The sequence below is a fragment of the Astatotilapia calliptera genome, chromosome 13 (assembly GCF_964374335.1).
Source record: "Astatotilapia calliptera chromosome 13, fAstCal68.1, whole genome shotgun sequence".
Classification (NCBI taxonomy): domain Eukaryota; kingdom Metazoa; phylum Chordata; class Actinopteri; order Cichliformes; family Cichlidae; genus Astatotilapia; species Astatotilapia calliptera.
The window spans coordinates 13,172,254-13,200,033 of NC_137434.1; the positions used below are offsets into that span (position 1 = coordinate 13,172,254).

Sequence of the window (27,780 nt, forward strand, 5' to 3'; positions counted from 1 at the left end):
GCTGCACACTTTGATTTTTTTTTTTTTTTTTTAATTTTGGTCCAGTATCTGATATCCCAATAAAAATGTGACAAAAAAGAAAACGCTCATATGCAGATTTTTGTTAAAAACATTTTTTCATTTTATTGTCTTTAATTAAGCAAACAGTATATCTATAAAAAAAAAAAAAAAAAGCAAGAAGAAAAAAGAAAAAAAAACAGAAGGGAAAGAAAACTCACTGCAGTTTTGGCACTACTCTAGTTAGTGAGGTACTAAAGGCTTCAATGCTGATTTTAAGTCATCAGGGGAAACCATACTGCAAACCAAAGTCATTACTTTATGTTAAAAAGTAAATAGTACCTGTGATAAAAAGGAAAGGGTTATAATTATAGACAGGCAGTTTTTCTTTTTCGTGCACAGAGACACGTCAAAGAGTGATCTCACTGTGCTCCAATCCACACAGCACAGCAGCGGGGAGTTTGTGCTCTCCCTATCTTTGCAGGAGTAGTTGACAACAGGCTCCGCTGCCCACAGCTCAGCCATCTACTTAATTTCAGATATACTCTCTATGAAAAGAAAAAATACAATAATGAAAACTTAGCACTTCAAAAAAAAAAAAAAAAAAAGGTAAATAAATAAATGTTTGTGCATATTTGCTATACCATGATATACACATACACGATGCATATAACCACATATAGATCAAACAACCACACAAACATTGTGTGTTGCAAGTTGTAAGTCTAAACTAAAGAGACCATTGTTCAGTTCTCTCTGGCTTGCACCAAACACTTCACTGCTGGAAGATAGAGTATGTCCTACACTGGACAATGTGTTGGCTCAGAGCTGATACTTGGGATATAATCCTGAGAAATGTGTGGGACACCGGCTGATGTCTTCAAGCATCCATCAACCTTCACACACACACGCGCGCGCACACATACGTGGACATGCACGCAAACCACAAAAGAAAAAGAAAACAAAAAATCTGTACAGTAATGTTACAAACTGCAGGCCATTCATCCCTGCTATGATGGATCCTTAAATATTAAGTATAGTAGAAATGCAAATGAGCTAAATACATAAATACACAACATTTTAATCCTTCTGAGTGCCACTCTTCATCTGATGCTGCTGGGATGTTGTGTATTATCTCAGTCAATCACTCAGGTCCTCTCCCCAATGTAGGCTGATGTCTGCACAGACTGGAGCTGTTCCAAACTGTTTCCAATGAAACACAAAAAAAGATTAAATGTAAAAAGTTAGTTAAAATGAAGACAATACAGTCAGGGACAGTAATGACTTGGCAACAGTGTAAAATAATTCTTTACCAGGTTTTAGGCATAATAACAGGGAGAGACCAGCAGGTCAGTGAGGACGAGCAGCTGGTCATCTGTGAACTGCTGCTTATGCTGCTGCCAGTTGTCGTGGTGTGTCCGTCGGAAGTTTGACAGGGTTTTCTTTACAGTCATCTAAAAGGAGACGCCACAGAAGTGATGGTTAGCTTTTGGATATGCCATAATAAATGGCGATTAATCGCTGACCACACATACTTCAATGGGTTGTGTGTCATTGAGGTGAGCACTCAGGTCCATCAGCAGCTGGGGCATCCAGGTGGGGACGTCATATGGGCTAGAAAGAATGCAAGCGCTCAACCCGAGAACACCAGCATGGCGGCGCACCAGGTCTGCAAACACACAAGAGTAGCGATTCCATTCAAATTCAAATGACACTGGAAAAAACCCACACAATCTTTGGTTGGTAGGTAACTCTTAGCAAGTTCCTTACCAGCCGATGGGATGGTGTCCACTATAGAGCCAAGATCTCTCTTCCTCTTCTTAGGCAAGCGAGTCTTGCAGAGAGCCTCAAAATGTGCCTGCATTGGGGCATCCATGGACAGGAAATTGCACTGAAGGAAGCCACTGAGTGTAGTGGCGGCCATTTCTCTTACCTAGAAAACAAAGGCCGAAAATGAGATTGACATAACACCAATTACAAGACACAAAACAATCCAACTGAGGTAACAGATTAAAAAGCTGACGTTTGCTCATAGGTAATGGGTTAGGATTGCATCTGGTAACTGGCCACCGACTGATGCATTTAAAAGGCTTAAGACTCATCATCCAATTATGATAATGCCTGGACCCCTGTGTGTTAATCATTACTGGTGCTCCCAGAGGCATGTGACTCCATCAAAGAATGAATGCTTTTTAAGAATTTCATATTCAAACAACACTGGTTCAAATTCATATTTCCACCCAAAACGATGTTGGCACAGCATAAGTACATTTATGTACTGACACATGAGCTCTGGCACCTCGATGACTACTGTACGGTACCAGGCATGCCATAGCTGCAGTATCGGGGTCAGAAGCAGGGTGGCCCATTAGGAAATACACCGGCTACCTGGACTTAAACAGCCAGCTGGGGACTCAGTGCTTTTCTATAATGGGAGCCAAATGCTTCGTAACATGTTGTTTTAGCTCTATTCTCAATGGAGTTCTCAGTCTTAGACCGGTGTTTTTCAGTGGACAGGCATCTTTAAATACAACAAGACAAACGTATTGCATCACTAAGGCCGATAAATTAGGCTCAGGGGACTTTAAGTGGCCAAACAAAAATTCCATCCCCCACTTCTTCTTTGTCTCTACTCCATCCTTCTCCCTTTCACTCTCGTTCAATCCGAAACGTTATCTCCATAGCAACAGATTACTGCAGCCTGTGGTTTCCATGGCAACAGCTAAAGGACTGGAAGGGGGAAGAGAGTAGAGAGCCACGAGGAGCGCGCTGAATCACTACAGTGAAGCTGAAAGACAGTGCGAGTGCCTGCTAGCATAAACAAGCACATAGTGGCCAGTTGCTTGGCGAGTGTTACATAATCGAGAGTCACATGTTTCTTTATCTTCAAGCTAGGTTCCAGCTCCTGCTCATGCCACTCCAGGTACATGTTTCTGCATTCATCTTTACATTTCAAGTTACCTCAAGCTGCTCGTCCTCCAGCAGCTTTATCACCAGCGCCCGCACATCATTCACTGCCTTCTGGTCACTCATGAATGTGAACAGGTTGTAAAAAACCATTATCTGGAGGTATGTGAGCACCGTGTAGCGAGCGTGCCAGGAGCTGCTGCCAGCAATCTGTAACACACAGCAACAGAGCCAGCCTCACATCAGCAACATACTTCAGGTGTACACAATAAGCATGTTTGTCTTTGCAATCCTTTTATTGGAACAATGATGAATACAGTATACCAGGCATGGACAGATAAAGGATTACATAATGTCAAAGAAATTTAAGTATAATCAGATGCCTTTGATTCTTTTGTCTTTCCCACTGAACCTTTCTTTTATGATCAGTGATAATCAGTGAAAACCCCAGTGTTATGTGATGCAGGTAAAAAGCTGAGCGACAGCCACATCGGCCAGGTGACCTACCTCCTGTAGGACACTGAGGACCATGGGGATTTGCTCTGTGTAGAGGAGTCCCTGAGACATCAGAGACAGGCAGGTCTTTGCATCCCTCTTTAATTCATCATAACTGTCATCATTTTCAACCGGCGCAATCTGAAACACGACAGCAACGGGTTAAATGTTATAGTGTATACAACACAACAAAAAGAAAACTTGAAGGTGGTAGTGACGAAGGTAGCTAAGCTAAGACTGAATGTGAGTATTTCACCTTGAAGAGCAGGGGAAGCAGCTGCAGTTGTTCTGAAACAGCAGTGGAGAAGGAGCGACCAGCACTCGCAATCAGCCACTTTAGCACTGCAGAAATTCACAGGACGAATCATTTCATAAATGCCACAGTCGAGTGTGTCTCACAAAGAAACTGATTTGGTTAGTGACAACAGATCAACCACCCACCTGTTTTGAGTAACTTGATTGCTTGAGTCCTCTCATCCTGCACTCCCACCTCATTCTCCTCAATCACGTGGTTCTGGATTTCCTCATCGCCCTCATTTAAAGGTTTCAGCTGCAACAGAATTCTCTCCGTGAAGTCCGAGATGCGTGGGGAGGTGGTGGGCTGAGTGTATGGCAAGTTGACATCAATCATGAAGATATACGTGAGCACGCTGGAAGGATAGAAAAGTAGAGAGGGAGGATGAAAGAAAAACGATATACAAACGAATTTATAATAACTTGATGACACATTTAAGCTTAATCTGGGTGCGAAAAGCGTCTCACCTGCCAATGCGCTCGCGTACATTCTTGTAAACCTGGGTGAGCTTGGGCTCCAGGTATTGCAGCAACCTGTGGAGTAGCTCAGGTACCCTCCACTCCTGCTGAGCTAGACCACCCTGGAGCACGTATAGACGACTGAAAAGAAAAACCATTACAAGTGTCAGATTGTTAAGTCCCACCGACAACGGCATCAGCATCTCCTCAAAGATGTAACTTTTTACTCACCAGGCATCGACAAAAGAGCCTCCCTCTCCATTGACTGGGGACTCCATTAGCATCTCAAACAACCAGTGAAGCTTGCGTGGATCTCTGCTCTCCTGTCAGCGTGAGAAACAACAATCACTTGGATGGTACGATGACTGACGGAGGTGGAAGGATAGAAAATAATGAACACAAGGCTTACACAGGCTGTAGCGATGCATGTACCCCAGTCTGCATACGTTTCTACTGTGATGTTTGACAGGGCAGTGCGGAGCAATGGGCACAACAGCTCCCAAAGGCTCTCGACCTGTTGAAGAAATGGAATGACCAAGGACAATGTTAACACAGTATAACTAACCTAAACAACCACAATAAGAGTGGTGGTGGTGCGATCACTTAAATGGCCTCCACACGTAGTTTAATGCCAATAACAAAAAAATCTCCACATGTGGATTTCCCCAAAGTTATAGCTTGATAAATACAGAAAGTCTGTAGACCTGAATGATGAGGATCATCTTGTTTTGGAGCTGTACCTTTGAGAAGCTCCAGTGCTTGCTGCCTCTGATCAGTCCAGAGATGATCTCCGCAACACAACGCTGCTTGCTCTCGTGGGAGTCTGCCACTAGACGTTCCATATGTGGCCGAAACAGAGGCAAAAAGTCATCGGAAAAATTACGGAACAATCCCTAGGCGAAAAAGAGAAGGCAAATTAGTTGCATTTATTCACTTCAGCTGTTTTTTCCCCTTGGTTTTGAATCTACTACCTCACCTTAAACAAGCAGAATCTGCGTGGGCTGAACTTGTCTTTGCCCTTACGGTCTTCAAGTGAGAGAAACTCAATGAACTGGTTAATGAACACTGGGTCTGAGAAATGGTCAAAGATGATCTGTTCCCACTGTCAAGAAGAGCGGAAAATAAAAGTTTTGCACTTGCAGTTACCATGATTTCACACCACTGTGTGTGTTATATTTTTCCCAGGCTTGTTTGTATGCACCTCTGTCATTTCCTCTCTGGCCAGGTTTTGCGTGGGCTGCTCCTCCTGTGGCGCATACATCATCAGGTTTCTGGAGAACAATTACAAAGTTAGAAAAGAAGAAGTGTGGAAGAGAATCTCTTGCTAAAGCAGCAGATAGCAAAAGAAATGAATGAATGAAAGCTAAAGAGTCACATAAGGAAAACACAAAGAAATGCAGGCATTATAAAATCATAACCTTGGCCAGCAGTAGTATCCCCAATGGGTTTTCTCTACAAACACACACTGATCCCAGTCCACCTGTGTGCGTGGAAGGGTACTGCTGTTATACTGAAGCCACTGGTTGTCTGTGCGATCCCCTGCTACAGTGCCACTAAGCTGTTTCAAGCCACCTATCAAAGATAAAATCCAGATTTTGAGATGACCTTTAGAAACAGTAAGAATACACAAAAACAGTAGTGGGGGATAAACAAAAACATATGCTTACAGAGCTCCAAGGGGCTCACAGGGACTTTCTTATGCGCCCTCTTTATTTGTTTCATGATGCCAGCCACAGCTGATATCGCCACCTAAAGGACAAAATGTGACACTTCAAGCAAACTCCTTATAGCAATGGCTGTACTACATCTATATGCTGCTGGGAAAAGAAAAGAAATCACAGCTCTGTTCCTACGCGTGTATGCCGCACCTTACGGACATAGAGAGATTCATGGTTGAGGCTTTTCACAAAGAACAAAACAGCAGCTGGAGGGAGTTGGTGGTCATCTCTCAGTAGCAAAGAAAGGAAGCCTATTGCAATGTGTTCAAACTTCCAAGGTCTGGAATGAGAAACAAAACTACAGTGAGAGGCTGTCATAAGTAAACACTGGCACAAATATATGGTATGTGCATTAAAAAAAACCCACGAGTTCCCGTTGCTGAGAGAGTCCAGAAGATCGCCAATGAGCTGCTTGTATCTCCTACAAAAATGTAGAATGTAATTATTTACATGCATTTTGTTGTCGAACCTATGATGCTTACAGTAAGGGTGAATGCAGATTAAAACAGCATTTTAATAGAAAGGTTACACCAGTGTTCAGAAGTTTATGTTGCTGCTCACGTGCTCCAACTGCAAGGATGTTGGTATGGTCATCTTCATCTTTTTGTTGATGTAAAACTTACCCGACAGACTCGGAGTTCTTGAGCTCCTGTCTCTTTAGACCTTGTGCTACTTCTTCCTCAGAGGGAACATCTTCCTTAGGTAAAGGATTCCCAGTAGTCATAATCTGTTTAGCCACATCACAGCACTCACCGGGGATCTAACAGCATGGAAAAGGATAAAACACAATTTATATATAATTATAATTATAAAAATATTTTGTCCGAACGTGTAAAGGACACGTTTACGGATTACTCCCCATAAGGAGGGAGTAATCCGTAAACTCAGACTAACAGCAGATAAAAGCTCTTGTCTTTGGTATGCATAATGACTGTGTTGGAGTCAGCCTCATAATGACGACAAACAGTAAGTAATTAATTATTATCACAATTGTTTTACCAGACAAGCTTTTAAATTTAAGTGAGACCTTTGTAAGGTCAGTGTAGTTCAAAACTCCTCCAATGCATGGACAAATTCAACATGTGCGTTTATTTCAGAGTTTTGCCTTCTGATCTGATCTTGGATGAGTGACGAAACGATTCTCCCGCAAAACGCTACGTCCAGATGAACAGAATCAACTTTTGGAGACATTCTGATCTAGTTCAATTAGACCTCATCATGAAACTTTCAGTGTCTTTTACTGTTTGTTAAATTAAAACTTCTAATTCCTTCGACTACCAAACCATGTTAAAGTTATTGTGTCATTAAAAAGGGCTTAAAGTGCAGCTTCTGATGGGGTTGAACCAGTAACTGTTGAGGAATTACATGGGATTGAACAATTCAGTTAAAAGTTTTATGAAAAGTTCTGAGGCTATGACTGGCATCTGCATTGGAAAATTGTTGCTGTGAACCCAAAACGTATAGCCAAATTCAAGTGCACCATGCTACATTAAATACAAAACAAATCCACCAGATACATAAGTGGGAACCAGTACACGTAAAAAGACTCAGATGACCACAGATCATCATTGTTTTTGATGTCTGCCAGATTATTCCCATGATAAAGAAAATTCTTGTCAGGATATACAGTCCAAGAATCCAGACTTCATTAGAGCAAATTGAAAGGTTCTTTCTTCTTACATGGAGCAATCAGTCTCAAGAACACAAAGGGCAGATTAGATAGATTAGAAACAGCTTAAAAAGGCTAGACCAGCTCTGGAACAGCATTCTTTGAAAAGAGAAACCTAAGCTCAACCGGAACTATAATAACAAGACTGTATTGAGAAGACTTGGAATAGCTCATCATGGGAAGGGCACGATATGTATAACTTCCAATTAATAATTATGTGAAAAAAGACAGAAACAGACTGAGATATATACATTGTGCTTAGATTCAGCCAAATGGAGCAAAGTTGATTGGACAGTGCCTTACAGTGCAAATAGATCCAAAGCATGCTGCAAAAGCAACTTAGGACTTTTAAAGGTAAGGACGTGGCATGTTCTGTAACATTCGAGTCAGTCACCTGATCTCAGCGCAACTGAAGTGCATTTCACATGCTGCACTGAAAATGAAGTGAAAGGCCTGGCAAAGCATAAAAAGGAAGAAGAGCCTCTTTTTTTAGTGGGGCCCTTGTGTCACATATCAGGAAGTCACTGCCCACGAAGATTCTTGACAAAAATGTAAAAATGTCATCAGTATGTTAATTTGCCCAATTAAGTTTGAGCTCTGAAAATATGAAAGTGTGTTTAAAATGGATGGAATTCCTCAATGGTTTGGTCAGTTTTCCAACTAAAAGCTAAGAGTCAGCACTTTAAGCCTATGTTAATCATATAACTCTAACCTTTTGCATTTTTTCCCAAACATAAATATAACACATTTTTGTAAAAGATCTGATCTGTGTTCAAGATGGGAACTTTTGAGCTATTGTGCTTTTACCACTATATGAAGGCAAATACCTCATTTCATGATTCACTTTTGAAAGCATTCTTAACACTCAACTCACAGAGAAGTCAATGCCGATGGTCTCATACTGCCGATGGATTTTGTCTGCAAGATCGTCAAAGAGCCGCACAATTGAGGGCTTCTCCAGAGACATGGCTGAGCTGAGGCCAGACCGTACGATGGCAGGCCACGTCAGAGCAATACACTCCCAATCATGCAGATTGGCCAGGCACACGCCGCTGTGATTCCCCAGAAGACAGTACAAGGCACCCTGGAGAAATACAGATACAGTATTAAAATAAATCTACAAATATAAATAACTGTTCAAGAATTTTTAGTGCAAAGCTGACTGCCATACTTTGAATTGCTGCTGAGTAACAGCGCTGTTGTCTGGGTTGAGAAACTCGAGGACATGGGGGATGAGGTCTCTGCAGCAGAAATTGTAGGTTCCCAATGCAGTGAACAACACATTCTGAGCTTTGCTGCGTACCTGGAAGGCAACAAGTCTCAATTATTAATCATTTACAAAACACTACTCAAATCTTAGTAAGCTAGTAAATCACACTGGCAATGTATTAACAAAATGTAAACTATGCTTTTCCTGAAGGGTGCCGTGCAGAACTCACTTGACTGTAGGTGCTTGTGGAAAGCCTCAACAGATCTCTCATCAGTTCCTGGTGAATGCTCCTGTACTGACATCCTTCCACCGTCAGCTTTCGCAGCTGATAAGGACAAAATCAAAGTCAGAAATGCAAAAACGCCAAAGCTAACCTACAATGCCGTTACTCTATGAATGACTTACTTCATGCTGAAGCATGACCCTGTCTATTAAAAGAGCTCTGATGTGTTGCTTTCTGCCATGAAGCTGTAAATGCAAAGGGTGAGGTCACTACAGTCACTAGTGCATCTTCTGTAACTTTTGAAAATGTGCTTTTTTTTATGACTTCTTCCAGGATAACAGCAGTACAAATATACAAGAGCAGTCTTACTCTGTTCTCCATTGATTTCTTCACAAGGTTGAAACTCTTCCAGCGGGAGTCAAACTCGTGCTTGTGAGAACCTTTGAAGTGTAAAAGGTCGCTGATAATCTAAAACGTCACAGACAAAAATACTGATTTGTGTTCGGCGAGACAGGAACCATGATAGTCGATGCCCACACATTATCCCACACCTAACAACTCAGACATGCTGCACTGTGGCTTTCCAAACAGATATAATGCAAGTATTTTCTATTTTGGCTGTTACTTTACTGGCTGCCCACCTTGATGATGGAGAAAAGAGACTTTGTGTCATCCTCTGAGTGCTCCAGGATATATTCTGCAGGAAGACAAAACAGAAGTCAGATGGTGGAACAGTGAAGTTATGGATGTCGCTGTAGAATAAAGAGGGACCACAAGCCTACGAGGGGGTATAAGTGGGTGAAAACGTACGTAGCAGCTGTTTCATCACACTACAGATAGCATCTCTGTAGTTCTCTCTGGACTTATCTGTGGGTCGAGATAATAATACAGTGTAAGTTTATATTTCAACAAACCCTTTAATTTATATCTAATGTGAGAAGAAAAAAACTTCTTCCGATAGGTCTTAAGAAGAGATTAACACACCATACTCCATTCCTGTATAGAGGGTGGTCTCATCTAGATTCACCATGCTATGAACCCTGGGAGAAAAAAAACAAAAACAAAAAAACAGAACTGTTTAACATTTAAAATTAAGCAGATAAAGTGAGGATTTCTCTGATCCCTGTATCCCCTGTATTTTATTGACTATCACTGATGTGTTTATCTGGTTTTCTTGATCATATCAAAGCAATTACAGCTCAGGGATAGGCTCTCCTTTCAGTGGAGGCATCAGACCCCCGGCTCCTAGGAGACAGTGCTGAACAATGGTGAGGCTCTGTAGGACATCATCTCTGAAAGTACAAATTAACAAACACAAATCTATCACAAACAGAATCCACCAAAATAAACAAAAAAAAAAAATGCAGTTTACAGCTAGTGACCTCTGGCAGCAGAGCAGTTCCTTACCTGCTCATGTCCTGTTCGCCTTCTGCAAATCTCTTAAGGCGCTGAAGTTCAGGCTGAAGAATAAGGTCCAGTAAATAAAACGCTAACGAGATCTCCTCAACACTGGGTACATGCCACTGGATTTCCAAATTCCACAAGTCCCCAGGTCGACCCCAGTCCTGCACGACATTAACATCAAACAAGTTATTATTTAATCTAACAAAAACCCACCCTATGGCCCTGCGGTGCTTTATCAAGAAAATTCTGCTGCAGATACAAATATTGATGACATTTAAGTTACGTAAGGTTAACATGCATCAGCGGGGGAATGATGAACATGAAAAAGTCAAAATATCGAATTTAATATTTGCTCTATATGTGATGATGGTCATGTGAGATTGGTACACCTGTAAAGGAGGACATAAGGTACATAGAGACATATATACATACACTACCATCATTATATTAAGAAAGATAAATCACAGGAATTTCATATTTTCTATTCTGGTTTGGGCCATGTGTAGCTACAACAACTTAAGGTGCTATTTGCAAATGCAACTTTGGTCTAAAGACAAAAAAAATTAATTTTTCAAGAAAAAAAAAACTTTAATTTACATACATTAAATCTTCTTTTATTTCTTGGATGTTCACTACTAATAGTTAAAAAAAAAAAACAAAAAAAAAAAACAACATCTAATCATTCTTTAGAAGACTGACTGACCCAAAAACTGATATCTCTAATTGTGTGTTTAGTGGATAAACAGAAAAGCTGACATCAGTATGCGATTTCTTTATTACTGGTTAAAACAGATGCACACAGCACATTTCACTTGACAACTGCTCTTAACTTGGTAACCACATAAGAGTCATTTTATTTCCTCTATGGTCCAAGACACTAATCCAGCCAAACGATCTACTACCCCTGCCTCTACAGAGGAAGAGACTTAATAGGATCAAAGGACTAAACAAAGTAGTAGACAATTAATCAAACCAGGTCATTGCTTCACTAAGACTTATCTGGTTAAAGGACAAATGTCTCTAATTGCTAGTGCCTGATTTTGACCTTGACTCAATGGTTGAGTATAGTAGTAGTCTTTGAAGCCAGTTTCTGACAGTAAATGCACTTGACAAAAAGACTAATGTGTATTATATATAAAGCATATTTGGTATTTGTACCTTAATGGGTAGGTAGTCACCAGTTGGTTGATGGAAACCTCCTGGCACACTGCAGTACTCTGTGGGGTAGATGAGGGCTGTTGAGCGAAGAATGTGGTGCAGGAGGTTGCAAGCCAGAGTGTAGCCCTGTTTACACTTGAGGTGGAGTGTCAACTGCAAAATCTGAACCAGCTCAGAGCGATAGGGCAGGATCTTATCGCCATCCACACGAGACACCTGCAGGTGCAAACAGCAAGAAGGTAAAATAAATGTTAAGGCAAAGAATTATTTAAGTAAGGAATTGGCAAACAGATAAGTTAACTGGAATTATAAAGAAGTCAATTCACCTCAGAGAGCAGCTGGAGATTCCACAGAAATTCCTTGTCAAGCTCCTCTTCATTCAACACTTCCTCATCTGTTCAAAAAAAAAAAAAAAAAGGGGGGTGCATCAGGTAAATAATATCAATTCAGGGAGGGAAAACCAGATTCAGGTATTTGGAAATATCAACTACATATGGCTATTCCTGTGTGAGCATTACTTACTGACAGCAATTTGATTTATTGCATTGCAGCAGTGTGGTACAAACACCTTGAGTGACTCTGCAGGGTGACACTGAAAACAGAAGCAGAATGAAAATGAAACATAAATTAAGGAGCTCCACGAGGAGTTTGAGTGAATGATATTTACCTTAGCTGCAGCTCTACACATGTCAGCAACCATTCTGCCGGCTACACGAGTCTCAAAGATGTTCGTGGTTGCAAAGTTGAACACCTTTTCTAGAGCCACCTATTAAAACAAAGTGACAAATGTGTTCATATGTATAAATACTGTAAAAACACGTAACATATTTTCATTAATAATAAAAGATACCAAAACAGTCAATTAGAAGCAGAGATGCACCAATAGTGAATTTCTGGGGCAGATATCAATGTTCTAAACAACAATGCCTCCATTAGCTGAATGATGATTTTTTTTTCTTCCCCTCACCTTTGAGGAAAATGAAAGTAACGAAACTTAAAGCCATAATTAAACCGTCTTTGAAGATTCAGCCCTGAGCAAAGCTTCAAAGATTTGCTATTGCCCACTAACATCAGTCACTGTCATTGTTTAATAGCAAGAATCAGTTAATAAGTCAGATATCAGCCACCTCTCAGATGATGTCTAGGGTGTAGTTAACTATAACATATGACAGATGGTAAGCTGAGGGCCAGCTAAGGAGCATAAAAAGAAGCCCCTGGATAAAAATGTGTTGGTTTAAAGCAAGACAAACTTGCATTGCTATATTTTGTTATATACTTAGATATTTCCAAATAACATGCCAGGTACATTTAAGTGGGCCAAACTGACAAAATAAGGCTGCTTAATTCATTCATTCAGATCCTCGTCACTATGTCATCCTTCCCATCCAGATGTTGTTGTACGTGGTAAGCTTGTAAATGCTTCACAATAAAAGCTCAATTAAAAACTAAGAAAAACAAAACAAACAAAGGATGCCTCTGAACTCAAATCAGAGAAGGTATTTAATTTGAAATAATTATAGGATGGGCTGAGTATAATGCATCAACTTTAATAGGAGATATAGGGGCATCTTTCTTCCAGAAATTTGATCAATCATAGTTTTAAATCAAATATAAATATGCTTTTAAAACAAATACTTGTTGCCTTCTTGCAGTTGAGGTAAACGCAAACCTCAATTCACTATAAATGACTGAATTCTTATTCACCAAACAATGCCCCAAAATCCATTATCCAACTTGACAATGACCCAAAACATGCTCTCAGACATCTCACACTCACGTCATTATTTAGAAAGCATTTTGTTCAATATTAGACTTTTCTATAGTACTGTTTATGTACAAGTAACAGCATGAAAAGACGAGACTGAGTCTTAACCTTGAAGATGTCCAGGGAGCACTGTGTGAGGATGGTGCTAAAGGTTGAAGACAGTCCGAGCTCTACCAGGCTCTCCAGATGAGTCATTTTCTCAGTTTCTGTTTCCTCTCGGGTCTGTTCCAGAGTGCTGCTGTCTATCAGGGCAAAGCATCTATGCAGGGGAAAATGAGAAAAAAGAAAAAAAATGTTTAAATAGATACCGAATATAGAAAATACTCCTGGTGTATATAGATAAATCAGTTATAAAGAGCAAGTATATCTAGTTATTTGTTAAGAAAAGAGGAAAATAATTTTTCTAATTTGTTACCACACTCATTTTAACTTCCTCTGCCATGATATGAAACTAAATTTTGACTACAAGAATACCGAATGGGAACTATGACCCAACAATGGAGAATTGTACTGCTGCTGAACAGTTTCTCTCCTTTAATGTAGACAGTTTTGTATTAATGTTGCACATACCGGTCCATGAACTGAAGCACAAAGTCTTCGAATTCAGCTGAGGCTGAGCACAACTCTCTCTCCACCTTAAAGGTGCCAAAAAAAAGGAACAGAAGTCATACGTAAGGATGATGTAACACTTTTGATTTAAATGCAGAAAGATGGAGAAAAAAAACAAAACAGAAATTCACCTCTGTCAAGTCTGTTCGTTCATGCAGGGCAGACGAACAGTCCACCAAAGGCACAAGAGTCACAAACGTAGCAATAAACTGGAATGTGATCTGTAGGAACACGAATGAAGTTTGTGTCAGTTTTAGGAAGTTCAGCAATAACAGAGATGAACATCAGTGGTGCCCACCATGCACTTGCTGAAGTCATTTGGGTCGACGCCAGGCAGAGCCCTCATGAGCAGGGGTAGCATGTGAGTGGGCCCCTCAGGAAAGCGCTGCCCACCTGACACTAGGCTCCGTGCCACACCAATCATGCAGCTCAGAGTAGCAGTCAGCTGGTGGGGCTCTGTTAGAGTCTCTAAAGCAGGGTATGTTCTGTGGCAAAGCGAGGGAACAATCAGTCTTTTGTTTTCATCACAAAATGTAGTCTATTTTTTTTAATAGATTACTCTGAAGCACAATCAGGGCCAAATTTTCGTTTTGGATTCTCTACTTCAGTACAAACTTACTTCTCTAGCACAGGGGGGATGACCAACTCGGGCCTCATTAACGCTAAGTTCTGCAGGGCCTGGGCTGCATCGAGACTGCCCGTCTTGCTAAACATGGCCAGCAGAACTGGCTGCATCATACTCTCCACAAAGTCTGTGATATCCTCCTCTGTCAGCTTGTGACTGTCTGGTATTGGTGTAAGCCATGTGGGCTTTTTATAGCGCTCTCGGTGAAGCCGCCGAACCACGCTGGCTGGGAGACGTTGGAGCAGTTTCATGAGCTTCATCTGCGCATGCAAACAGAGGGGGAGAAAGATAGATGCATGACAAAGAGATGACACTGGGGGGCTTCCATGTACTCTGGACAAATTGAAAGGTAGAAGGTGCTGTTAGAAGATGACATCATGAACATACCAGCTGAGGATTTATTGATCATGATAGCTTTTTGGCTCACAGCAATGCTGCCATTATGATTTTTCCATCTTATATGTTATATACAATATAATACTAAAACACTTTTATATGTTTGTACATGAGCTCAGGTCCATAAAAATCAGAAGAGTATAAGTGAAATTTCACAAAAACAACAACAACAACAAAGTACAGTCATGTGATTGTCAAACTTTTCAACTCTCGGTCTCCCATCCCACCAGATCGTCAGCTGATTCACGCTGCTACTCTTTTTTTAGTTGATTGCAAAACAGTGTTTACGTGTAATAAAACAACATCTCACATCTATGCAATCAGCACCCTTAAATACACATACTCATGCCCTAAACAAAACAAAGGTTTGTGTACCAGGACATGTTGCTACCTGCCGTGATTAAAGACAGGATCCTCAAAACAGAAAGGCATGTGACCCGGGTGCCAGTGACCTTTAATAGTATCACAGCTATCTCATTCACGTGTCCTGCTGTTATTTCTGAACTAGAGTCTGACATAATCCATAAAAAGATTCAGGGGGCTTCCTGGAAAAAGATATGCAACTATTCCCCCTGTCCCTGTTAATTTGACGCTGGAATTATAGTTGGACCAAGCTGGATGAGTGATGTAATCACACTCACTGAAGGAAATCAAAACAACATGACTCAAGATTTCTTTTGATTTAGTATGATAGATGTTATACAACAGCTTTAACTCACTTATTAAGACAAGAAGTTAAAGAATGTCTTAATTTGTTTTTAACCATCAACAGTTCAACACACTTTCAGACTGTCTGTATTGAAAACGTGGATTTTTTCTTATCCTGCATTACCATCAATGGTAAAATAATACAAAAAGTATGGAGTTTGCAGACTCTGAATTGAACTAGTAATTTAAGTTAGTGTGTGGCAGAATGTAAACACAAAAGTTCTGCAAGCTTAGGTCGTTTACTGGGACAGATTTCTGTATTTAGTGGTCCATGTGTGCCACCAGGTAGTTTGTAGTAACAAGGTTTCAGTTATAAAAACATGGTGTCGTGTATTTGCATGTACCAATCTGAGCCGAGCAAAATGTTGTGGGGTTATTTTTTGTTGCTATTTATACTAAACTAAGCTGAACTAAGTTCTAACGAAGGAGAGTTTCTCAATTTGAGAGCACAACTCTTAATATTTCATTACTAAAAGGTTTTTAACTGTAGCAGTAGTTTATTTATATATATTATATATAAAATATATTATATATTTTTATATTCTCCATTTACAAGCTAGTTTGAGCCGTTGATATAATGAGCTAGTCTACATTTATGGTTTGTTTAGTTCCAGTCATCCAAAAGTACGAAGAAATGACTCACCAACCACCGGCCATGATTTGACGGGTGAAAGAAGGATGTAATACTGTTGAAAAGGCCACTGAGCTGAGCTTGAGCTTGCTTGCTGGGTCCTCCCTGAAATTGGTACAGTGAATATCACTGAGAATATCACATATGCCTAATTGCAAACTGTACAGTAAATGCAGTAAATTATATGGTATATTGTAACATAATATGATTTATGGTCTACAAACTAACCAGGAGGGCTGACACCCAAAGCACCACATGGCTGATGTCGTAGGCATTGGTGACGTATCGTGGTACAATCATCTGACTGGTCCCAACAGGAAGATTCAAGCTCCTCAAAATTCTTGTGAAAATCTGCAATGTGACAAACAAAATTAGCAGGGATATTGTTTGTGTGTTTACCTGGATATTGACAAGTTCTTTGAATGTTTATCTGTGACAGATACTGGTATCACTTCGGGGAAATACGCAAACATGATGCAAGAAGGAAAGCAAGCTCAACAAAGAAACCTGATAGTTTGTTTGCTTGATAACCAGCAATAGACATGACATACAAACCCAGAGAACATAGGAGCATGTGCCAAAATCCTCAAAAACAAGCAAGTGCTAAGTTGTGTAATGTGCAGTGGGAAGGAGCAACAAACCTTAGGAATATAAGGGTCCCAGTCAATGTAGCCAATGTTGTCATTGGCCAAGCGGGCAAAGAGATTAACCAGATGCTGCAAAGACGTATGACGACATGTTAAATAAGAAAGGTTAAAAAAAAAAAAAAATGTTGTACATATGGAAAAAAAAAATTATACATTCATCCACTTACAACTTCCCAGCTCGGAAGATTTTGCACAGATACCCATAAGCTGACCAACTCGTCGAACCACAACCTGTCAGAAAAGCAAAATCAGGAAATAAATCTTTCAAGTTCATAACACACGTGTGACATTTAACCGACCAATGAAAGTATGCTTCAGGCAGAGGGAGAGGAGCACTGGTTAAACATGATGTGAATCCCTTACTATAAGCAGAAAACAATGTAGGGTAGTGTTTTATCTTCTAACTCTATAATCTTGAATTATTTATAACTGTCCTACAAAGAGCTTTGTAATTTGGTGAGCATTAATAATTTAAAACTCATTTCCATGTTTGGGTCAGTCAATCTACTGCACAGCTGTTCAAATTAAATTTGATTACAGGTTTAAAAATATACATTTATGTCAATTCACAAATGTTGGAAACAGCAAAAGTAACATAACTCCCCATGGCAAAGACAGAATGAATTAACCATTTCTCAATCCACTGGTTCGAAAATATTATTGTAGCAGTTAGAAGCACCCATGAGTTTGCACTTAGTAACTGCTCCTCTTTGAAGATGTCAGAGTTTAAGCACACAGCAAGTTTGAGATCTACCCCACCGTTTCAAATATTTTTAAGTCAAGAGGCTGTGAAGGCCAAAAGCTTTAATATGTGGCTCTGACAAGAGTTCCTGGTGGATTTTTAGGCCTTCTTTAGATCATTGTCCCTGTTGTATCAGACAGTTTTTCAGCTCTTGACCAACTGACATCTGAATTCAGAGGGAGCTAACTTAAGTGGACTCCGTTTTTCCTTTTATGAAACCCAGCACCACAAATCTGTGTACTCCTAGTGCTGGAGTACTCCTAGTGCTCCCAAGCCCGGATAAATGATGAGGATTGCACCAGGAAGGGCGTCTGGTGTAAAATCTTTGCCAAATTAAACATGTGGATCATCATCCTTTTATCTGTGGCTGTCACACAAACCTCAGGAGATCACTCCCACCACTAGTTACAATATTACAGTCACTTTCTGCTGATCTATTTGCAGTCCTACTTTGTCTCTCTGATTAGCAAATGAGCAATTTAATCCTCAGTTTTCCAGGTCTTCTTTTGACTTACATAGTTTATGTTAACCAACATTTCTTCATTTAAAGGAGTCCACTGTTTTAATTAAGACAAAACAAGGCTTTACAAGTAAAAGGGCACTAAAGAATACTGCCGAACCAAACAGCGTTTAATGCTGTGTATAAGGGGCAATAATGCGGTAAAAGCTACTCAGTACCCATGAAACAGAAGGTTGACATCTTGATGGTGTTATAGCTGGTGTATGCAAAAACAAAGTTTTACTTCTTTGCTAAAGCTAAAGCTTTAGTAAAGCTCATTAGCGTTATTATCTTGCTTCAGGCTGCCCAAACTTATGCTGTGCATGAATGATAAATTTTCCTAATATAAATTAAAACATTAATTTAATAGTATGTTCAATGGATTTTTTATTGCCCTGGTAGAAGTGCAGCACGCTTTAGACGAACAGATGGCATCTCCTCAGCACTCTTAAACATTGTTAATTAAAAGTCAGGATAATAGTCAGTAATGGTTACTGCTGGTGAAAAATCTTTACACTTCTTTAATTAAACTGGATTCTGATTTCACTGAAACATTTTAAAGGTTTGCCTAACTGAAACTACTCTTTAACATGTTTTTCTTCATTTGCATCTATAATGTGCGCTTTTATCGTATTAATTTTTGTTTTTGTACACATCTGCTTAAAAAAAAGTTCTAAATCTCAATGAGATTTATCATTTATTATAATAATAATAAAAATAATGTGCAAGGACAGGACATGGCTAATATAGTAATGAACTGAAAAAAAATCCTTTTTAAACAAGCATTAAAAATACAGAGTATTAAAAAAAGAGTCGATATGTCTCACTGCAGTTGGTTAGGATAGAAAAAAAACTGTGCCTCTGTTCTCTTTTATAGCACTTGTTTCTATGTCTCACTATGGGAAACGCCCCTTGCATATCACAGTCACTTATTCCATTATGCCTGCCAGTTCTGAGTGGCAGTCATGACATCTGTATCGGGACCCTCTACTTTTGCAGAAGGCTGACTCTGTCTTTCCATTCATCTCTTCTTTATTCAGAAGAAAAGCTTTTTTCCTCCCCTCACATACAAAGGCTGATTCTTCATAAAGTCAAGCAGCTAAAGTTGAAAGAAGAGTGCAAATCTTTCCTTATCAACACAAGGACTGCCAGCGTAACTGGTGACGTTTTTTAATAAATTGAATTACGTAACACAATCTGCCACTGGAACACATGACTGTGTAGGCCTGTGTAGACATACTGCTAAATATCATAGCTCATTTTTGATTACTTTCTCTTTGATGTCGCATCAAACTTTGAATAGCAGTGTACATGTAAGAGAATAAAAGAGGTTTCATACTTGAAGCCCCTGTGATGCAGATCTGGAGGCAGAGTTGTTGGTAGAAAGAGCTCAAAGTAGCTGATTGCTCGTTGCATGGTGACATCAAAGGGACAAAGGAGTGGTCTCCACTCATCCAGCATCTCCTGAGTAGCCGCCTCTGAAAAGTACCTGCACAAAGGTAGAGAGAGAAACAAAATCAGAGTTTTGCTTTTTTTATTTTTTTATTTTATTATTATTATATACACATGGTGACAATACCACCAACATTTACATGATTGCTCATAAAAATACACTACCATCCACTTTATTGGAGAAATGTTTAATATGCAATCCAAAAACACAACAAGTTCAACTAGAACCAACAAACTTTTACATTTTCAGTTTTCGGCCAGTCACAGTTGTACCTAATAAAATGGCCAGTCACTGTATATGAACAGATGAAACATCTCAACCTTCAAAGGAGCTTAAAGTGTGGTTCAAAGATGGACAGCCTGAACGTGTACATCAGGTTTGGAGACTGACAACTTCTAAGGAGTACTTAAAACCAGCAATGAAACAAAGCCTGGGTCAGAATTACTTAAGACTAGACTAAGTAGGAACATGTTGTTGGTCTCAAAGGTACGGTTTTATCTTGGTTTAAATCCTATCTCTCAGAGAGGTCGTTCTCTGTTGCTATTGGGCAACACTCCTCGGCTTCTGCCCCTATTTATTGTGGTGTGCCTCAAGGGTCCGTGCTCGGTCCTGCTCTTTTCTCTTTGTACATGTTGCCCTTGGGATAATTTTTTAGTAAATACAACATCTCCTTTCACTGTTATGCCGATGATATCCAGATTTATTTACCTTTGAAATCCAATGAGACTGCTTCTTTGCAACCTCTGTTCAACTGTTTGCATGAAGTTAAAATTTGGTTATCACATAATTTTCTTACATTGAACGAGAATAAGACCGAAATCATAGTCTTTGGTAGTCACACTCCACTAGACCAGTTAGCTGATGCCCTAGGCCCTCTCGCTAGCCATCTTTCGTCCACTGTAAGAAACCTCGGAGTGTTCCTGGATGGCTCTTTTAAACTCGAGAAACAGGTGTCCACTGTGGTAAAAAACAGCTTTTACCAGTTGCGTCAGATTTCCAAAGAAAGCCGTTCCTTCCTTTAAAGGACCTTGAAAAGCTTATCCACGCATTTATTACATCCAGATTGGACTACTGTAACTCCCTCTACTCGGGCCTCCAACACTCCTCTCTTTGCCGGCTCCAGTTAATTCAAAATGCAGCTGCGCGTCTTTTAACAGGTACGAGAATTCATGAACACATAACTCCAATTTTAGCCAAATTACATTGGCTCCCTGTTAAATATCGTATAGATTTTAAAATTCCTTTGTTCACTTTTAATATTTTGAATAATTTAGCGCCCAGTTATCTTTCTGATTTACTCCATTCATACAATCCCAACAGAGCACTTAGATCGTCCAACCACAGGCTCCTAGCACAACCTAGGACTCGAATGAAGTCGAGAGGCGACCGGGCCTTTGCATCCGTGGCACCCAGACTCTGGAATAACCTCCCCGTTCATATTCGCACTGCCGAGTCTATCCAGTCTTTTAAATTACGTCTTAAAACTTATTTTTTTACTTTGGCTTTTGATTCTGTGTAGTTGGCTGTTTTAGCTTGTTGCGTTGTTACCTATTGTTTGTTGTCCTCTTTTATTGTTTGTTTTAACTGTCTCATGTTTTTATTGACTGTGAAGCACTATGGTCAACACTGTTGTTTTAATATGTGCTATATAAATAAATTTTGATTGATTGATTGATTGATAATAATAACCTTCAACACTGCTGATTCTACTTAAGCGAATTCAGATGCATCTATTATGAAATTATCAACATTATAAATAACAGTTTGCCTGATGCTGAATATGATTTCTTATTTCTAATTGCTGAATACATTTTATTACGTTGTAATGTAAGAAAAGAATTCTAATCTGTAGTAAGGTTCAGACATTTGCCTCTCATTCATTTTTGCTAATACAAATCCAGACAGGACAGGAGCAGATTGATGATAACCACACAAACACAGATACACAGGCTACTCTTGGGAACAGCGGAGAAGAGAATTAAACATTCATAGGTGTGGTCAAGTCACACGATTTGATACTGACAATGCACATTACAGCAACTTTAAGGAGTCATTTTTGCATGTAAGGGTGACCATTTATCACAAGTTCTGCCTGAAATGGTCAAAGTATTCTCTGAATTATCGATCAGAAAATCAAATTTAAGAGTACAGGGGCCGAACTGGTAATTTGGGAAATCCAGGCAAACTCTTTGTTTTGTTTTCTGGGGGTTTTCTGTAGCAATACTGCCATTTGTAGAAGCACACAAAGTACTTTTCTTCATTAAAACAGAAAATATCACGTTGTAAAAATACTGCCAGGGAAAAAAAATCCTGCATTCAATATTTTTTTTTCTTTACATGAGAGCAATATGCTTACATGTGAAAAATAAATCAATATAAATTTTATTTCCTCATTATTCTAACTATTCAGAATACCATTAGAGTACCGAATAAGACTTTATATGGCTTCAGAGCAAAAGCATTCAACTGTGAACCATTATCTTCATTTGGGTATCTATTCGTTGACATCATCTGCCATGTTTGTGCTCACATTACAGACAAGTGACTCAAGTACACACAAGCAGCAGCTACTGAAATTCCAGTGTTAGAGCACAATGTCCCACAGATGGGAGATTACAAGTCATACACCTGGCACATTTTTAGCTATTAGGATAAATCCTACGGTTCCACAGGGGTCAAAGACCCGAGAGGATTTTCATGGTCTGTTTTGCGTTTATTTAAACTCTGCAGGTTATTTCAGGTCACCTAGCCATCTCTGTGATTTTGTATTCACTGGTGATCCTGGGGGAAAATAAATTAATAAAACAAAACCAAGTGTCCTTCCCTCTCCCTCAGTGCTGATCCACAGCGTCTCAGCAGCAAACCACAAATCATTCTCGCTTCTCACACTAAGAGGAAACTCTCACACAAGACAGAATTAGATAAGATAATAGGATTATCTGCCTAAGTGCAAACTTAAGGACGAATCCTAGTGCTCACCTAAGATACCTGCAAGTGTACTATTTTGGTGAACCTGAAGCTTTGCAATAATAAAATGACACAACATAGAGCTTCTTTGCCCAACTTTTAAATAAAGGGTTAAGAAACGCAATATGCATATAAACAAGAGATTCTCTGACTGACACGCAGTTATTAAACCAAACATCTGCAGTACTATTAAACTCCTGAATCCAAAGACAAGGTAAAATGAGGACATTCATGAATTGATATATTAAGGTGTACTTACGGTCTGCAGCTTTTCACAAGTGTTTTCAACACGCTTTCCACAGAGCTGTAATGAAAAAAGGAGTGAAAAGTTTTTTATTAGGCTGTCAGTAAAAGACTGATGTTGGTTACAGTTAATCAGCTTTCACATCAGTGCAATCTCAGTTTAATTGCATGCACACAGAAACTTCTTGACACATCTGACTAACGTGCTGTGAAAAAGGAAAGTTTACAGGTCGGTGTATAGTGACAATACAAGCAGAGTAAATGTTACCTGTACTGTCTGAGCTTACTAACTGGGTTCAAGCCAAAATAAAGATGTACATGTTAATCTGTTTCTAACTGACACCACCATAACTCTTACATAACAGAGTTACAAATATGATACATTAGCGTCGTTTACGAATTTTCCACTAGTTTAAAAAATAATAATTAAAAACTCCTGACTTGATTACCTTTACATAAAGACTGAATGACAGAGAGTGATATAACCAGAGTTCTTAGGCTCCTTTCTACAATCCCATCTATTTACTGACATGCAAAGTCAAACCATGCCTGGTTGAAAAATACCACTCAACAGCTTGTTATCCGTCTTTGCATCACTCGAGTCTTTAGATAGCTGTAGCTGACAGATTTAATTCTTAATCGATAGCCGCATTTATGAGTGATGCTGTGCAAGCCAAACTGCAACCTACTGATCTACTGTTTACACTGTAAGCCCACAACACACCAGCTAAAAACCCCAAAATATGCAAATCCAACAGCAGAAAAATGTGAGTGAGCGCACTCTGTGGTAAGGACCACGCTATATAACCTACAAATACTAGAAAAAATGTTTATAGTTTTAAAAACAAAATTATAAGAACTTGGGCTCCTAAACGTCTAGACTCTTGAAAATGCTGCTCAGTAAACCAAGGACTTCAAAACAGGTTAGAGTGGGGATGTGTAACAAGAAAAACAACAAAAAGCTAGACAGCTTATGAGTTAATGAAACTAAAGTCAAGCATAAAACATAATGAATGCTTCACAATGTGTCATAAATACTGTAAACTGTACTACATCTTAATATGGTCATCAAAGTCTGATGCCATCATAACATAACATGAAAGATTAGAAGCATTTAAGAAAACATGTTAAATAAAAGAATCATCTATTAATATGAGCTAATGGTTGCTATCGGGAAGAGTAGAATGATACAAAAATTTGTTAGCTGCAGTGCGACAGTCTCCAATATGGGTGAAATGTTAACATTGATTAACTCCTGATTTTTTTTTTTCCTTCTCTCACAAGCTGCATATGGGGTGTCCAGTTTTTACTTTCACATGCAACATGGTGTCTCAAAGGATGAATTCAAAGTAAAAACAAAACAAAACAAAAAACACAAAGAGAAATGTTTATCCTTACCACCTCTGAACCAATTTTATCATTACGTGTTTAGAGGATGAACGAGGCCGTAGATAACTGAATGTAAAAGGAGACAAAGGCATAAAAAAAAACATTCAGCACACAAGAGTGCCTATTACTTGTGCAGCAACTTATACAACATATTATCTTTTGTGTGCATTAATATGGGCTGGACAAGGATTAGCTGACCAACCAAAGCAGCTTGCTTACATTGGCTCAATATGAAAGCATTTTGCTAGCAAAGTAGCAATGTTCCCATAGCACCCTAAAAGAGCACCTCGCACTGCTTGCTAAGAACTTCACAAGGAACGTCTTGCACAGGACAGACCAACATTGTAAAATCTCTAAAGTCATGCTGAACTGTAAAAATCATAGCGGCTATAGTTCCTGGTAAAAACAAACATTACGTGGTATAAAACATGACAAGCTTGTCACCTGAGGTATAACAAACCGAGTCTGTTTGAAAATAACCAGGCCATAATTTGAATTAAACAGCAACTATCACAAGGGATCCCTTTTAATTTGAATTGAGAAAAATAAATAAATGGATGTCAACACCAGGGAAACAGTCTACTGAAGTTATGAAATGAAAAAAGTAAAAATTTGACTTCTAACGGCCAGTTTGTGATGTCGCGGAGCAAGCTTTTTTCTTTTTAAGACATCCTTCCATTTGACAATGTCACTGGCAGGCAGAGTGAAGAGTTGGCCAACTTAGAGAAAGATGAGAAATGAGTCATTTTAAAACAATAAATATGATAATGCACATTTCAGGACATTCTTTTTCTGAGACAGCGTTGCTGCGCACACAAAAACTGCAACAAAAAGTTGGCTAACAAATAGCAGGAGAGTTGGAGGGAATCAGACTTCCTCCAATCTCCACATAGCTGGTCAAGTGCTGTGTTAAAGAGGTTGTGAATAGGAAATAGTTGCTTTTTTTACAAAGAAGGATTAATAAAGATGATTGCATCACATATTTTAAAACAATGTAGAGGTGAAGGAGCTGTTCAGTGCAATTTGACTATCATATGTGCAGTTCAGACTAACCGTGAAATAAATGTTGCCTAAAGCACATTTTCTGCTGCTTTTAAAAAAAAACATCCCACCTAATTTGTGAAATCTGACTCAACAGCTAAACCAAAAAGTATACCTCATTTCTAAGTTTAAGCACAGTTTTCATTTCTTTGTTTTTTTAATAACAACATTTGCAGGCTTCACTTAAAACCACAGGCATACTTGGGAAACCAGTTGAGGCCGAGATGCTCCGTCTTTGAGAAAAGAATCCTGTCGTATAGCTCATACAGCGGTCTCCATGGCAACTCAAGGTCCTCCCTTGACAGGAGTTCTCGTTTCCTGTTAAGATGAAGATGACATATGTATAGAAATTGAGAAACACGCAAAAGCTACCTGATCATGCAGTCTTCACCAGACAAATCATCACTGGTGAGCATACGGCATGTTTAAATGTAACTTCACTCTTGGAGAAACCAAAAACACATCTGTACAAGTTGTTGAGTAAACCAGACAGGAACCAATCTTACTTGAGGAGGTTAATAAGAAGCCGAGCAAGGCCCTGCATCATGCTGATCTCCAGTTTGGGTATCATCACTAGCTCGTAGAGCAACTTGATAAACAGCACATGGTCTTCTTTGCTGAATTTGCGCCCATACAGTCTCATGTACCTTAAGGAGAAGAGAATGTGGGAAAATGACTCCAGTTTCAGGACAGATAATAAGAGGTCAAAAGTGTTTACATGCATAAGACACAAGAATGTAATGAACTTGGTAATCAATATAATCAATATAATTTAAGAAAAGTCATATTTAAAATAAATACTACACTTGAATAAAGCTTGTAGACAATTTAAAATGAAAATGTTTTTTTTAATCAATCTTTAAGTGCAAAAATACTGGTAAACCGAATCTGGGTCAGCATAACAGTCAACTTTCCGTTTGCCTGATCCGGCAGTGAGTCACTCCTGAAAAGTGCAATGAGCCAGCTTTTGGGACTGAAATGGATTAAAGCAGGCCTGCAACCACGTACAACAACATCAAACAGCATAATGTAATCAACTATCCATACCGACAATATTTTTTTGCTGGTGAAATCTGGGGGTTAAATGTTAAATGTCATATTTATGCACTGTACTGAGTTAAGCAAGACCATATATGTCCTCACCTGAAGAGCTTGGCACAAACATTCAACAGAAAGCCACGTGGACCACTGAAACATGATCTGAAACTATTATAATGCATATCAAAAGGTGGTTATGCACAAGGGCCGCCTTTGAGGCAGCTTGACAGGAAACCATAAAATTTAAATTTTGCGATATCTGGTGAGCCGTCATCTGACTCGCTGCTTCAAAATAAAAATGTCAGCTGCAGAACAGCAATTAAATGACCCACTACTGTGCCGCTCTGTCTGGGTCAGGTTGTGTATTTGACACTGGCCTGATTATGAAACCCGTAGCGTCCCTAATCAGATGCCCGACAGACTGTAGCTACCGGGCATTCAAAGCTGTGTAGCGTTTTATAAGTAATTAAGCACAGCAGGCCGTGAGGAAACGACCGTGTTTCGTAAAACACGCAAAACAAATCTAAGTTTTCGGTTTGACTGATCAGTGTGCGCACAGTTCCTACAAAACAATTCGGCGTATTATATAATAAACACACCGCATTTTACACTTTACGAGTTACAGTGGTAAAATATATGTTGTTTGCGTTACTTCTCAATAGGCTCAATGTTGCAAACATTACCAAGTGAGCAACAACTGTTACATTAGGACATTAGAGATTAGTGTTACTTACGTGGAAAGTTTCCTCGTCCAAAACAGGACACCGGGCCATATCTCTCGAAGCTGAACAGCTCGGCCCAAGTTTCCTTTTATCTTACTCAAAATATCATTGGATTCAGCGTCTAGCCTGTCCGCGTACGGCAGAAGTTTGTTGTATACGATGTCTTTTTGAGGAATAAAATCCAATGTGTCAGGCTGTGTCTTTTTCATTCTACGGGTTAAAACTAGCTAGCTTCACTAGCACTACTTTAACTTCGTTTCGATTTTCACTTCACGCTGTAATGCTACCCGGCTAATACAACGGCTAGTTAGCTACACTCTCCAATGAATAAGGTTATTATGGCCCGCACAGTGACTAAGTTATAACATTCACAAGTTGATGACACGGTAGCTAGCCATCTAGCTTAAGTTAAATTAGCTTCCTTTAGCCGAAAACATCATCAGCGTCATCTTATAAAGATATTAAGGCGGACGAATTGTACAACTTTGTTCAAAAATGCCTTGGCACTGGAAATCCTCTCTTTCGGCTAACGCACTCCTAAAGACCTGACAGCCAGCTAACGGTCTAGCTAAAGTTAGCGGCGTACTACAAAAGCACTGTCATATCCCATTGACTGTCAACGTCGACTGATTCATCCAACTACAGCAAAGGAGACTGCGGACGACACCCAGCTACCCGCTGCACAACACATGCGTCATATCCGCTACCTCAAAGGGAGAACTACGATTCCCAGCAACCCCCATTTCCGTTAGTTATTTTTATAAACTGTTA

At 39.4% G+C, this 27,780-nt stretch overlaps 1 protein-coding gene across 1 annotated transcript; it reads right to left on the reverse strand.

Moving 5' to 3' along the window:
- Positions 1 to 97: 97 nt before the first annotated feature.
- On the reverse strand, positions 98 to 27,692 carry psme4a (proteasome activator subunit 4a). The gene is made up of 47 exons (XM_026189313.2): positions 27,022 to 27,692; positions 25,756 to 25,896; positions 25,451 to 25,567; positions 22,836 to 22,880; positions 19,496 to 19,645; positions 17,083 to 17,146; positions 16,910 to 16,984; positions 16,497 to 16,619; positions 16,281 to 16,373; positions 14,528 to 14,793; positions 14,207 to 14,393; positions 14,040 to 14,129; positions 13,870 to 13,934; positions 13,408 to 13,558; positions 12,202 to 12,300; positions 12,057 to 12,126; positions 11,861 to 11,928; positions 11,535 to 11,750; positions 10,380 to 10,537; positions 10,169 to 10,264; positions 9,957 to 10,012; positions 9,783 to 9,839; positions 9,614 to 9,669; positions 9,342 to 9,440; positions 9,155 to 9,217; positions 8,979 to 9,074; positions 8,711 to 8,842; positions 8,414 to 8,623; positions 6,494 to 6,630; positions 6,238 to 6,291; positions 6,021 to 6,150; positions 5,820 to 5,901; positions 5,571 to 5,724; positions 5,354 to 5,423; positions 5,129 to 5,254; positions 4,893 to 5,045; positions 4,562 to 4,666; positions 4,384 to 4,475; positions 4,162 to 4,293; positions 3,841 to 4,049; positions 3,656 to 3,741; positions 3,412 to 3,540; positions 2,959 to 3,114; positions 1,768 to 1,930; positions 1,533 to 1,666; positions 1,311 to 1,451; positions 98 to 1,200 (listed from the first exon to the last, which is right to left on the reverse strand). Exons 1-46 carry the CDS (start codon positions 27,216 to 27,218, stop codon positions 1,317 to 1,319), a joined length of 5,487 nt encoding a protein of 1,828 aa, XP_026045098.2. The 5' UTR covers positions 27,219 to 27,692; the 3' UTR covers positions 98 to 1,200; positions 1,311 to 1,316.
- Positions 27,693 to 27,780: the final 88 nt, after the last annotated feature.

Coding starts and splice junctions, on each gene's coding strand:
- psme4a (XM_026189313.2), bottom strand. CDS start 27,218: ATGAAAAAGACACAGCCTGACACATTGGATTTTATTCCTCAAAAAGAC. Junction 9,218..9,341: donor AGAAATCAATGGAGAACAGA/GTAAGACTGCTC, acceptor TTGCATTTACAG/CTTCATGGCAGAAAGCAACA. Junction 1,667..1,767: donor GGACACCATCCCATCGGCTG/GTAAGGAACTTG, acceptor GTGTGTTTGCAG/ACCTGGTGCGCCGCCATGCT.